Raw genomic sequence first — 14062 nt, forward strand, 5'->3', positions numbered from 1 at the left:
AAGACTGCATCTTTTTTGGCTCCCCTGTGTCTCTAGCACTCATCACAGAACTTGGTTCTTAACTGGCATGAAAGTTGCTGAGTGAACAAATGAACAATAGCACACAGTCATTTCCTGGCTCCAAACAGCATACTACTTGTGGAAGCGAAAGACAAGTAAGTAGACAGTCCTGGTTTAGTGGGAGGAATGCTCCATGTAGGTAAGCCCAGGAACTGAGGCAACCACCCAAACGAGCTGTGGAGGCGTCTTGGTTTCTTTTCCATGGCACTCTAAGCCAGGAGTCTGCAAACTATGCCCTGCAGGTCAAATCTGATTTCCTATCTGTTTTTTTTTTTTTTTTTAATGGCCCAAGAGCCAAGAACTGTTTTTATATTTTTAGATGTTTGAAAAGAATTAAAAGAATACATAATCATGTGAAAATTATGTTAGATTTAATTACAGTGTCCATAAAGTTTTATTGGAACACAGTCACATCCGTTAGTGTGCTTGTTTATGGCTGCTTTCACACTGAAATCGCAGAGGTGAATAGCTGTGAAAGAGACTGTGGCCTGCAAAGGCTAAAAATAACTATTTACTATTTGACTCTTTATAGAAAAAGTTCGCTGACCTCCTAATCTAATTCCTTCTTGGTTTAAAAGTTCACTTCTATGTGAATCATATCTAAGTGTCCATCTTTAATTCCCTCCTTTGCCCATTCTCACACCCACGGCCAGAAATCCCTGTAAGTTCTAACCTTGCAACAGTATTCTTACTGTGCCACATTTCTCCTCCTCCCTCAGGCCATCTTCTTACTATGACCGAAGCTAACGTCCAAGAGAAGAGCTTTGACATCAGAAATACTCTTTGAGGCTCCTCATCCTGTCCTAAACAAAATCTGCACTGCCTAGTATTGTAGTCAAGATTCTCCATTATCTTGCCAAGGCTCATCTTTTCAGCTATGTTCCTAACATCATATCTTCACTCAGCATTAGCAATCATAACCCACCCTTGTCTTCTCTACTTCCAAGCCTAGCTCACAGTTACTATCTCTGTATGAAATACCTGCACCTGGTACTTCTATTTCATCCATCCTTTACATCGGTTATCTAAAGTGCCTCAGTGACCTAAAAGCCCCTCAGCTCCTCTCTGAGAATAATTATTGGCATCTGTGCAATTCTCTAGGTTTGTACAACTGTTTTATTTAAAAGCCTGCTTCAAAGTTTCCTGTGTATACACACAGATTGTTTCTCATGTTCTACTGAATGCTGCTAAGGGGCAGGACTTGTATTCTATTTCATTAATTTCTGTAGTCTTTTGGTGCCTGAAAAGAAAAAGTGTTAGTCGCTCAGTCGTAATGGGGACTCTTTGCAATCCCACGGCTGTGGCCCGCCGGGCTCCTCTGTCCATGACACTCCCCAGGCAAGAATACTGGAGTGGGTTGCCATGCCCTTCTCCAGGGGGATCTTCCTGATCCAGGGAATGAACCCAGGTCTCCTGCATTGCAGACAAATTCTTTACCATCTGAACCAGCACAAAATGAAAATGTTTAAACACTGCAAAAGTCCTCAAGGAAAGCTGGGATTGTGAATTTCTGAAATCTCTAAGAACTACCTGTACTCAAGCAGGAACTCCACTTAACTATGTTCAGAACTCACTAGGACGAGCAATATCTTTTAGAGACACACCGTCGTCCAGCGGGCATACACCTGGGAATGCTCGGGGCCTTCAGGTTCGAAAACCTGCAAACACGTGCGTGAGAGGCGCTTTCTTCCAGGCTCCTCCTCTGTCCGTGGTGATTGGCGGACCAAACCGTCCAATCAACCTTCCCCGCCTCTTTCAGCAACAGCCAATCACAGGCCCCGGGAGCCTCCCGACTACTAGACTGTTTACTAACAGATCGGAGCTGGGGAATAAGGGGCGTGGCCGTCCTGGGAATGTCGGGGACGGGAAGGTTCTGACCGCGCGTGCGCAGCGGCGGGGGTGGGCGGAGCAAAAGCCGGCCTCACCAATCGGATCGCTCGTGCTCCTCCCTCGCCTGCCGCCCGCCGAGCAACAACAGTTCGAGCAGCTGGGCGGGGCGCTTCGCCTCGCGTCAGAAAGCGCTGCCCAATTGGGCCTGGCGCTGGCGGCGGCGCGCGCCCCGCGCCCAATCGGCGACGGCGACTCGCAAGGCCGCCGACCCTGCTGGCTGTGGGCGGGGCGGCTCCGGGGGAGGCGGGGAGCGGGGCGGAGTGGCTGCGCGGTACTAGCGGCGCCCGCCGAGGAAGGCGGCGGGAGCGGGAAAGCGGCTCGCCCCGGCGTCCGGGCTGCCGAGCGGCCGCGCCCCGGCTCCAGTGGCCGCGGCGGAGCTGAGGGGCCGGGCGCCCTGGAGCAGCCCGCGGGCTCGGGCTCGGGGAAGATGGAGGAGAAGGGTGGCAGCGGCGGGGACGCCGGCGGAGAGCAGCTCCGCGTCGTCAAGCACGAGCTGCGGACGGGTGAGCGGCCCGCCCCCTGCCGGCCGGGCTCGGCGCGGGGCCCGGCGCTGGGGTGCGCGGGGCGGGGGTCCCGAGCGCGGGGAGCCCGGCGGGCGGGGGTCCCGGGGGTCCCCGGCGGCTGGCCTGAAGTTTCCCGGGAGTGAGCGGCGGGCCAGGCTGGGGCCGCCGCACTGACTGACCCAGGTGTGTTCGCGCCCCGTCCCGCCCGGGGACGCACCTGCCCCTCACCCTTCTGTGAGGCGCGCGTTCCTCGCTGTGGGGGGAGCGACGCTTAGCTCGGAGCGCTGCTCCCCCGCTCTCGCATCCCTGGAGGGGCCCCGAGGTGCCGGCGTCCTGGGCACGGGGAAGGGGCGGCTGTCCCCCGGCCGTGTGGAGTCCAGCCGCGGAGCTGCAGGCGCTGAGGGCTTTACGTGCTATCACGGTGAACTGCTGTACTTGGCCTTGAATCTCTTTCAGAGGTCTTTTGAGGAGGCTCCGTAAATTCAAAGCTCCGGGTAAAAGCGACCAACTAGCCCCCTTACGGCGCTCACGCGCTGATTTTGGGGTCTTTCCAGTCGACTCAGGCTTTATACTTGTTACTTTATTCCTTGTGGGTCTGGGTTGTTCTTTATGGGAAATGCTTCTTCCGACTCACCAGTATAGATTGGGTTTATATTTGTGGAGTCCTGTCCCCTGTTAGAGATCCTTTATCATTTCTGAACAGATAATACATTTTAACAAGTTGTTCATTATTTACTATTAAATATTTCTGTGAATGTTTGTTAAGAATTTCGATGCAGCTTCTTTGGCATCTTGGGATATTCTTTTATTGTGTAGGGACAAAGCTTATGTAGCAGGTTTCAGGTGTATGCCTAGCACACCTTGTTATAATTTTGAACAGATTGCAAAGTTATATCTGTCACTTGTTCTTTAAGTTTTTGTTATTGCTGGTTAGCATTCCATTGAGCGCCAGTGTGGTGACTTAAGAGGGATGTCAAATACATGCTTACTTATTTCTACATTAACATTGGCTTAAAACAATTTTTTTGGGGGGGGTCATTATGAGTTTGTTATGTATCTTGAACCAGTTACTCCATAATTTTTTGGAGTTCCTAATGTAACTTGTGTGGGCTTGTTTGGTTTGGTTTTCTTCTCTCAGTTTAATAGACAACTGATATTTTCAAAGGGCTATTCAATAATTTATTCCATAAACATTTCTTTTGTATTAGTGTCTGATTTGTTTCTGGTGTGGAGATTTTGAATTTCTTTTTCTTTTCTTACGTAAGGATTCACTGATTCACACATGTAGACTCGTGCGGTCCTGCAAAAACTGCTTGAAGTCCTTTGTCCTCAGCCACTGACTGTGGTGCAATAAGCAGCTTTTTGCTGAATGACCAAGGAGCAACCTACTTGATTAGTAGTCAACCAACTGCTCAGTTTCTGGGTTTTGCAAACAGTGCTAGTTTTGTAGAAAACAATGAGTACTGCTTTATTTTTCCCTTCTCTACTAACTGTGTGAATCATCAGCTTCAAGTTTGCATTTTTAGAATTTTTTTTTGATGGATGGTGAGATTATACTGAATTCATTAGTACTGTTAACTCTCAAAGGAATGGAACAGTCACTTTGATTTATTGCTCAACATTGAAACAACTGACCGGATACACTGGTCAAAAACCCTTAAAATACAACTTGAGAGATTCAGTCATCTTCAGCCAGTTGGGCCCCTGTCAGCATATGCTGCTGTGAAAGGTGTCACAGTAACTTGATCTGAGGTGGTCCCTTGCTTTTCAAGATGGGGACAAGCATATAGTCTTAACAGGTCAGCAGTTAGTGATTCCTCGATTGTGCTCAACACTGTATTGTCTGCTGTAGGATGAACAAAAAGGCAATACAAGTTACATGGAAAGTGTTCCAGTGGTGTAGACTGAGTAGCATAGCATACCTGGATGTGCAGTTGGAAGGGAAAAACTGTGCATTCAGTCGTGCCGACTCTTTGGGACCCCATGGACTGTAGCCCACCAGGCTCCTCTGTCCATGGGTTTTTCCACGCAAGAATACTGAGAGTAGGTTGCCATTTCCTCCTCCAGGGGATCTTCCTGACCCAGGGATCAAACTCAAGTCTCCAGGGACTCCTGCATTGCAGGCAGATTCTAGACTTTGTTCTAAATCTGAGCTCTGCCAGTTGCTGGCTGTGTAGACTAGGGCAGGTCACTTCACTCTTTTAGACTCACTTCTCTCACCTACAGAGTATGAAAATTGAAGGAGACTCTGTTGGAAAAGTGCTAAGCAGTTTGCTTGGCGCATAATAGGCTCTCAGGAGCGGTTGGTTCCTGTCGGTCCAGAGGTCAGCCAATAGCAGCGTCTTCTCTTAGAGCGTGCAGGTCACCCCCGCGTCAGAGTCCTGTTTGGAGCTTGCCCCGTGCTGTGCTGCTCGGCTGGCATCTCTTTCTGTGCGTGTCTTGCCTGTGTAAACCCCCGAGACCCCCACTGCTTAGCAGTCTGTGTGTGTCTCTTCAGCAACATTTAACACACAGCTGTAACAATTTATTTGTCTGTGCTGGACTGTGAGGTGCTACCACGTCCTTTATCCATTTTCAGCCCCTGGCATGTAGTAAGTACTCAAATGTTGGGTGAATTCACTGAATACATGAAAATCCAGGACAAAATCTAAGTTTATTGTAGTTCCAGTGTCTTGTAGATGTCAGGTGGTTGATTAATGGATGCCAGTGACCATGAAAGCTAAAAATGAAGAGAAAGGGATTGATTAGATGAGTTAAATGCATATTCCTTGACACTGTGTTCTAGGCTAAATGGTACTAATGACACACAAAAAATGAGAAAGTATCTTGCCCTCTGCTGGTCGGGGAGGAGGAAGTGTAAACCAGTCATTAGGATATATTGCCATGCTACAATAAGAGAAGGTTGTACGTAGTATAAAGAGAGCAAAGAAGAAGTTTAGGGCTTTTAGGTTTAAATAATCAAATCTAACTGCTGAACAACAGCAGCAAAATAGAGGAATTATTATTGGAAGGATATTGGGTTATCTCATTTATTCCATATTTCATTACCTCTATGTACTGAGTTTCACATTATATACTGGGGTTACAGGACACGTGTGGTCTTCCCCCTGAAATGACAGGATTGCGTCCGACATCACTGGAAGCAGGGACTGATGTTGTCTCTGTTGTCTCCATCTAGAATCTTTGCTTGTCTCTATGTAATGGCCTCCTTCAGTGCTGTTCACCTATTTCCACATGGAAAGGAACACAGCTGTTGACAGACCCTAAGTTTTAGGTCTTACAGCTCTAGGTACTGGAGAGACACTGCCTTTTATTTTATCAGCTTCAGGTATACAAATCTTAGGGAAGGACTTTATTAGCCTGGCTTTGGTCAGCTGCCTACTTTTGGATTGTTCAGCTAAGGCGAGGGAATGGCGTCCTGTTCTGCTAGCTTGACAGCTACTCCGGTGAACATATGGATGGGGGTGAGACTAAACTCTTACAAGAGGAAGGATGGGGGTACACATTTCCTTAGATGTCCATCACTGGGAGAGAGAGCCTAACGCTGAGGAGAGAGTCGGGAAAGGGGCATTAGTTATCTGTTGCTGTGCAGTAAATGATCCCAAACTTAGTGACTTAAAGCACCATGACTCCTGTGGCTCAGGAATTCAGGAGTTGCTTAGCCTGGTGGTGTTGACTCAGGGTCTCTCTTGATGTTGTAGTCAAGGTTTTGGCCAGGACTGCGTTCACCTGAAGACTTGTCTGGGGCAGGAGATGCCCTTTCAAGCCAGCTCACTTGCATGTTGTGGGCAGGACGCTTCAGGTCCGTGCTCTGTGGCCCTCTCGGCGCGGCTGCCTGAGTGTCCTGCCGACGTGCCAGCCGGCTCCCCTGGGGCAGGTGATCGAAGGGAAAGAGCAGCGTGGAAGCTTCAGGGTCTTTTTTGTTGTTGTTGTTAAACAGCTTTTTTTGAGATAGAATTTACATACTATGAAGTCCACTTGTTTTTAGTGTACAATTCAATCTTTTAAAGTATATTTATAGTTATACAACCATCACCACAATCTAATTTTAGAACTTTCCATCACTCTAAAAAGAAACTTCTTACCCATTTTTATCGGTCACTCCACATTCTCACCACCCATTCCTCAGTCCTGGGCATCTGCTAATTCTGCTTTTTTGTCTGTGTATTTGCCTAGGGACATTTTATATTACGGAACTTCATAAAGTGGGATCTCTTTTTAAAAAATGTGTGTCTGCTTATATTTGGCTGTGTTGGATCTTCGTGGCTGCTCTGTCTTTCCTCTGGTTGCGGAGAGCATGGGCTTCTCTTGCAGTGCCTTCTCTTGTTGCAGAGCTCTGCTGCTGGGGCAGGCAGGCAGGCACGCGGGCTCTAAAGCACAGGCTCAGGAGTTGTGGCGAATGGGCTTGTTGCCTCGTGGCATATGGGATCTTCCTGGACCACGGATTGAGCCATGTCCTCTGCGTTGGCAGGTGGAGTCTTAACCACTGGACCACCAGGGAAGCCCAGTGTGTGATCTTTTATGACTGGTTTCTTTCACTAAACGTGATGTTTTCAAGATTCATCAGTTTCTAGCGTGTGTCAGCACTTCATTTTTTAAATTGACAGGTAATATTCCATTGTATGGATATACCGTGTTTTGTTTGTCCATTCATCACTTGATTGACATTTGTGTTGTTCCGACCTGTTGGCTATTGTGAATAATGCTGCTATGTACATTTACGAACAAATTTTTGTGTGGGACCTGTGTTTTCATTTTTCTTGGGTAGATATTAGGAGTAAACTTACTGGATCATGTGGTAAGTCTGTGTTAAACTTTTAAGTTTTTCAATGTGGCTGCATTGCTCTCTTGCCCCACTAGCAATGTACAAAGGTTCCAGTTTCTCCACATCTTCGCCATCTCTTGTTTGTCTGTTTGCTTACAGCCATTCTCATGAGTATGAAGTAGTATCTCCCTGTAGTTTTGATTTGTGTTTCCTAATGACTAATGATTTTGGGCATTGTTTCATATGCTTATGAGTGTTTTGTATATGTTTGGAGAGATGTCTGTCCAGATCCTTTGCCCATTTTTAAATTGGTTAATTTATTATTGAGATACAAATTCTTTATGTTTTGTAGATATAGATCCCTTATTAGTATAGTTTGAAATATTTTTCTCCCAGTTTATAGGAGAAAATTATCTTTTTTTTTTTGGTGATAACCTTAGAAGTAGTACAGTCTCTTAATTTTGGTGAAATCCAACTTTTTTACTTTGTTTCTTATGCTTTTGGTGTTGTGTCTAAGAAATCATTGACTAATTCAAGGTTACAGAGGGTTATATGATTTTAGTTATTACATTTAGATTTTTGATCTATTTCTTGAAAGGCTGTTCTTTTCCATTTTATTTTCTCGGCACCCTTGTCAAAAATTAATCAACTGTCGATGTATGGATTTCTTTTTAGACTCTCCATTCAGTTCAGATGATTTTTTGTGTCTGTTCTTATGCCATTACCACGCTGTCTTGACTGCTATAACTTTTTGCTAAGTTTTGAAATCGAAAATGGTCAGTTTTCCAACTTTGTTCTTTTTCAGAATTATTTCAGCTATTTTGGGTCCCTTGAGTTTCCATATGAATTTTAGAATTAGCTTGTCAGTTTCCATAAAGAAGCCAACAGTAATTCTGGTAGGGATTGCCTGGAATCTGTAGATCAATTTTGGGAGTATTGCCACCTTAGCATGTTAAATCTTGTGATCCATGAGCATGAAATGTTTTTCCATTCATTTAGATCTTCTTTCATTTTTTTTTAAACAACATTTTATAGTTTTCAGAGTGTATATTTACACTTCTTTTTGTTAAATTTATTCCCGCATACTTTATTCTTTTTGGTGCTACTGTAAAAATTATTTTCTTAGTTTAATTTTTGGATTGTTCACTGAAAACATACAGAGATACAACTAACTTTTATTCATCTTGTATTCTGCAACCTTGGTAAGCTAGTATATTAGCTTTAGTCTTTCACCATTAAGTATGAAGTTAGCTGTGGGATTTTCATAGATACTTTTTGTCAGATTGAGGAAATTCTCTTCTTTTCCTAGTTTGGGTGTGTTTTTCCTCTTTCCCAAGGTAATTTGAAAAAAAAATTTTTTTTAATGAATTTTTATTGGAGTATAGTTGCTTTGCAGCGTTGTATGTTTGGGTATTTTTAATCATGAAAAGGCATCCTTTTTTGCATTCATGGAGATAATCATGTGTTTTTATTTTGTTTTATTGATAAGATGTATTATAATAATTTTGGGGTGTTAAACCAACCTTGTATTCCTGGGATAAATCTCACTTGGGTAATGTGTATAATTCTTTTTATATACCACACTGGATTCAGTTTGCTAGTGTTTTGTAGAGGATTTTTGTGTCTATATTCACAAGAGGTATTTGTCTGTGTATGCGTGCGTGAGAGAGAGAGAGCGAGCGCGCGATCTCTCTTTCTGGTTTCCCCAGAAGATGTCTGATTGATTTCTGCCACCAGTTAAAGATTTTTACCTATTTGGTTGCTGTCATTCATACTTAGAGCCTTCTAAGTAAAGGCTAAGAGAGGTCGAGGAAAGGTGTTCTATGGAATTTCTGTGGAAATCTTGGTCTAGACAAAAGTCAGGAGTGGTGATTTACTTTAAAAGATAATTCTGTTTTGCCAGAGGACTTATGATTGAATCCCATTGAAAAATAATTCTCTGATGCTCTTTAAATATGATTCCATTTATAATGATTTAATTTATACTTAGCTTTTTAGGAACATAGTAATTATCTACAACAAGATACTTTAAAAAATTTGACAGTCTTGGTTATCTGTGAGAACAGTGCGGCTCCTCTTTCTGTGTTATCTGTGTGTAGATATGTATTGTGTTTGTGTGTCCATATGTTTTTTATAGTACTTTTCCCTTCTTTTTTTTTTTTTTTAGTTTCCTCACCTTAAGAAGGGTAGGCATAACTTGTGCTCTATCTTTAGCTTTATAGGGATACAATGGGAAGGTCAAAAGTGTAAATAGGATATTGATAGTACCCTAACTTAATTCCCTGGAGCCTAGACCTTAAAAGAAAATCTGTTCTTAAGTTTCTATCACGAGTTTTAGAGATTAAGAAAATGATCTATTTGGGCAAAGGAAGTGGAATCTCAGCCCTTAAGTCTGGGGGGATTCCAGTGTATTTTGTATTTGCGGTCCACAGTCAGGGAAAACCTTCTTAGGTGGCAAGTCAGCTGTTGTATAAGACCTACCATTAACCTCTATACTGCAAAACAAGAAAGAATCCTGAAACCTCAGATTCCTGGAGACACAGGTGATCTGGTGGGCAGGATTGAATTCCTCCCCTGAAAAAGAAGCTGATGCTTGGCCAAAATTCCTCTGGGGGAGATCTGGCATAGTAACATCATGTGTTTACTGAAGCTTCACAATTAAACATGCATTTGAGAGATGTCAATCCCAAAATGGAGTGGGAGGGAGGGGTTGTCACGGCTTTCTCCTTTGATCTCCTGGAATGATTTTCAGACCTGGGTGCACCTCAAAGGTAGGAGCACTCCTACATTGCTCTTGTTTTTCAGGGAAGATGAATTGAGTCTAAAATAGAACCTTGCCCTCATTATGTTTGTCTGTTGCAGCGCCCCTCTGGGTTCAGCTGTAGCTGTTCTTCTGAAAATCAAGGAAGTTCTCTGGACTTTATACTTCCTAAAGTTGTGAGTGAGCTGGCTGTCTCACTATTTTTTTTTTTCTAAATACTCAGTAGGCATCCTGCCCTGTGGCAGCAGGAGGATAGGGAGGTAAAGTTTCCAGATTTTAGCCCAGGACTCGGTATTGTAATTTTTTTAATTTCACACTCAGGTTTTGGTGTAGGTGTGCCTCTTTTTATATAATTAGTGTGTTCCTGACAAAAAAATTGTGGAAATAATATTTTTATTTTTATATATCAAATTCTTTGGAAGATAGGTGAACTTAGTACTTAAAATAATTCTGTGATTAACTCTTGAAATTAAAGAAGAAACTTTTGAGTTTTCCATTTGTGGCTTTACTGTTCCATGTAAATTTGGTCTTACGATGTTATTTTTCTGACACCATCACTACAATGTGTAAATTGCCAGTAGCTGCAAGCAAGTAAATTGATGGAGTCTTGTGTGGTAGACTGAATTAATACACCTCCTCCCCCTAAGATGTCCATGTCCTAACCTGTGAATACATTTCCTCACATGACAAAGAGACCTTGCCGACTTAAGGATGGGGAATTATCACATGGGCGCAGTGTAATCATAGGTCCTTGTGAGAGGGAAGTAGGTGGATCTGAGAGAAGGTGTTACGAGAGTGGAAACAGACGGGGAGAAGGAGGTGCAACAGTGGCAGCAGAAATTGGAGCGAAGCCACTGCTGGAGAGAGGCCGCGAGCTGGGGAACGCAGCGGGCCCTCGACGGTAGAGGACAGACAGGCCCCCGGCGAGTCCGCCAGGGGTGCAGCTCTCTGTCACTTGACTGCTTTGTGGAACCCAGCTTGAGACTTCTGAGCTCTAGAACTGTAATAAGACACATTTATGTTGTTCATAAGCCATGAAGTTTATGTAATCTTTTACATCAGCAATAGGAAACCAACACATCTTGCTTAAGACCGAATGAACCAAGAGAGAATTTTGCCCCAGGCTTGGGTAACTGAACAGGATGACGGTATGAAGCAGTCAGTCATTTAAACAACCATTCAGTACAAACTGGTAACAAATGTCTACTTCTTAGAAGAAATAGGATGGTGTCCCCTCTAGGGAATCCCCAGGAAGACATTCCTTTCTGATCTTAGTACTGGGCCTGGCTGAGCTGCTGTGACCAGCACTTCTGGTTCTCATAGGAACGCTGTGAAGTGGACCCCCGGGGCAGGCCTCTATGATCAGTTGGTGGCTAGATAGCTTTACATCTCAGGGCCATACCACATACAACTGTGACCTGGCGTGCATCTTGAGGCCTCTTCCTGGCGTCATCTGCCCTCAATCTTCCTTCCTTATGCTTTAGTTAATTTCAATAATTTGTTCTAAGTCTTTTCTGGACCAAAGCAGGAATTAGGTAAATATCTAATTAAATAAATGCATGTATATACAAACCATGAGAAATATGGACAATGTGGAAAGACGTTTGACTTTCTCTCCAGTATTTTGTTTCTTAAATCTTTGTCATGTGGTGTTAATGCTATTTTTATCTTTCTCCTAAGAAGGAAAAATTAGGTCTCTGATTAATTAATGGCATTTTAGAGTTTTTAAAAAGTATGTAGTGAGAAATCAGTAAAATTGAGGCATACTTTAAAAAGCAAATTTTATTGGCAAAATGATGGAGGTCATACACAGGGCTCTCTTTTCTACATTAGTGGAATATACCATCAGTAATGGGAAAATTCAGGCCACTGAAGCAGTTTGTCCTCTAACCACATCAATACTGGATTGGAATGACATGTTTTTCCTACAGAAAAAACTATTTAAAACCTGTAATAAGAAAATGTTGTACTTCATATTTAAATGAATGATGTTGCACTGAAAGGATGTGAACACTGAATCTTAGCAGTTGATTTGCATTAACCCTTTCCCCGTGAATGTGCCCCTGTTTTTCCTTGATATCAGTGTCCTTCGTTTGTAAGGAAACATCATAATCAGGGCTAGAGTAGGACAGATCTAATGGGTACACACAAACACATAACTTTGATGTAATTTTGTCATGTACAAATTGGGCAAAACAGCCACAGTTTTATTCATCCATTAAGGACTTGTTGATTCCTGTGTGTCTGGCACCATAACAGATGCTGGATTTTTGCAGGGAACAAATTAGACACGGCTCCTCCCTTCGTTGAACCACATCTAAGAGAAAGACCTTCCCTTTATAACCATACAGTTGACCGTAGGATTGCAGTTGTGATAAGTCGTGAAGTCATGCAGACGCTGTGAGAGAGCCTGAGGGTGGCTGGCCTCCGAGGAGAGGGGAGCGTCTGTGTGGCGGGAGTGTCCGGCCAGCCCTGCTGTCGTGGGGTGCCACGCAGGGGGCGGGTGGTGAGGCGTTCCTGCCAAAGGAAGTGGCAGATGGTCCTGGAGCGGGAGGGCTCGCAGTCCAGGTGCCGGACGGAAGGCCTTTGTGGCCCGATCTTGTGCCCAAGCAAGAGAGCCACAGGAAATGGGCTGAGAAGGTAGCCGGCCCATGGGTGGGCTGTGTGGGTTGTGATAAGGCATTCAGACATCACCTTGAGTGCAGGATGAAGCTGCTGGAGGATTTTTTAGAGATTAGTTTTGCACTGTTTAAAAAACGGCTTCCTCGTGTGAGGAGAATGGTAGGAAAGAGTGTCTGAGGGGAGACTGGTTTGGAGGCTCTTGCAGAAGTTCAGATGCAAATATAAGTTGGGATTGGGTAACAGTTAGAAATTAAGAATTGTGAATATATTTGAGATATATTTAGTGGAATATATCAGCGGAACTTGGTGTGGTAGTGATATGAGATTTTGGGGCTGGAACAAACATATGTTTGAAGGTACCGTTTGTTCAGATGGTGTGTTAATTTTCAGTTGCTGCATGACAAATCACCACAAACTTAGTGGCTTGTAATAGCACTCGTTGATTAGCTTACAGTTTGGTAGGTTAGAATTCTCCACGGCATGGCTAACGTCAAGGTGGTAGGCAGGTGGGACTTCCCGGTGGTGCAGTGGTTAAAGCTCCGCCTTCTCATGCAGGGGGCGCAGTTCCAGTCCCTGGTTCAGGGGCTGAGATCCTGCATGCCTCGCTGCCAAAAATACCAAAACAGAACAGAAGCAACAGTGTAACGAGTTCAGTAAAGACTTCAGAAATGGTCCACATCAGAAATCATAAAAGAAAAAGATGGTAGCCAGCCAGCATTCTTGTCTGGAGGCTGTGGGAAGAAATCCACTTTGAAGCTGGTTGCCGTGGTCAGCACTTTCCTCCCGAGGTCTTCAGTCTGCCGTCGCAGTGTCCTCAGCAGCGTCAGTGGGGCCCCTGTCAGTTGCAGGGGCCGTCTGCACCTGCTCACCCGGCCCCCCACCTTCAGGCCTCAGAGCTGGTGGTGTGCTTCCTGGCTTCGGCACTCTGACGTCCAGATCTTCTGTCATCTCTAGGCTTCGTGGAATTAGGTCAGACCTACTTGAACAGTCTTCCCATCGTGAGATCAATGATTTGGGACCTTAATTACGTGAGCAACAAAACCCCCGTGTCCCTAGAGTGGCGTCTCCTCATGCTCAGTCACTCAAGGGGAGGGACCGCACAAAGGGCCCCAGAGGCCGCGTTAGACAGAGGCCACGTTAGATGGAGGTTAGAATTCTTCCTTAGAGCTCACAGCAGGTGAACCAGGGGTGATGCCTGTGGGGTGGGCAGAAAGGGTAGAACCCAGAGGTGTACAGATGAAAGTCTGAGCTGCCTCTGACATACTCTAACAGACACATGTGGTGATAGCAGCCGTGGGTAATGAAAGCTTGCTGTGTGCTGCCGAACTGGTGCTTTTATCAACTCATTTAGTCCACGCAGTAACCTTATGAAGTCAGTACCATTTCTATTATTCCAGTTTTACAGATGGGGAAACTGAGTCTTAGGTCACCGACTTGCTCAGGATTACCCAGGAAGTAAAT

At 44.5% G+C, this 14062-nt stretch overlaps 1 protein-coding gene across 1 annotated transcript in view; it reads left to right on the plus strand.

The window, feature by feature from the left end:
* Nucleotides 1-2301: 2301 nt before the first annotated feature.
* Nucleotides 2302-14062, plus strand: part of RPS6KA5 (ribosomal protein S6 kinase A5) — a 185463-nt gene continuing 173702 nt past the window's right edge. Inside the window, exon 1 of the mRNA XM_061156418.1 lies at nt 2302-2453. Coding sequence (XP_061012401.1) covers nt 2378-2453 — 76 coding nt within the window. The 5' untranslated portion in view covers nt 2302-2377. The remainder of the gene's footprint in view (nt 2454-14062) is intronic.

Source organism: Dama dama, chromosome 12, assembly GCF_033118175.1.
Source record: "Dama dama isolate Ldn47 chromosome 12, ASM3311817v1, whole genome shotgun sequence".
Taxonomy (NCBI): Eukaryota; Metazoa; Chordata; class Mammalia; order Artiodactyla; family Cervidae; genus Dama; species Dama dama.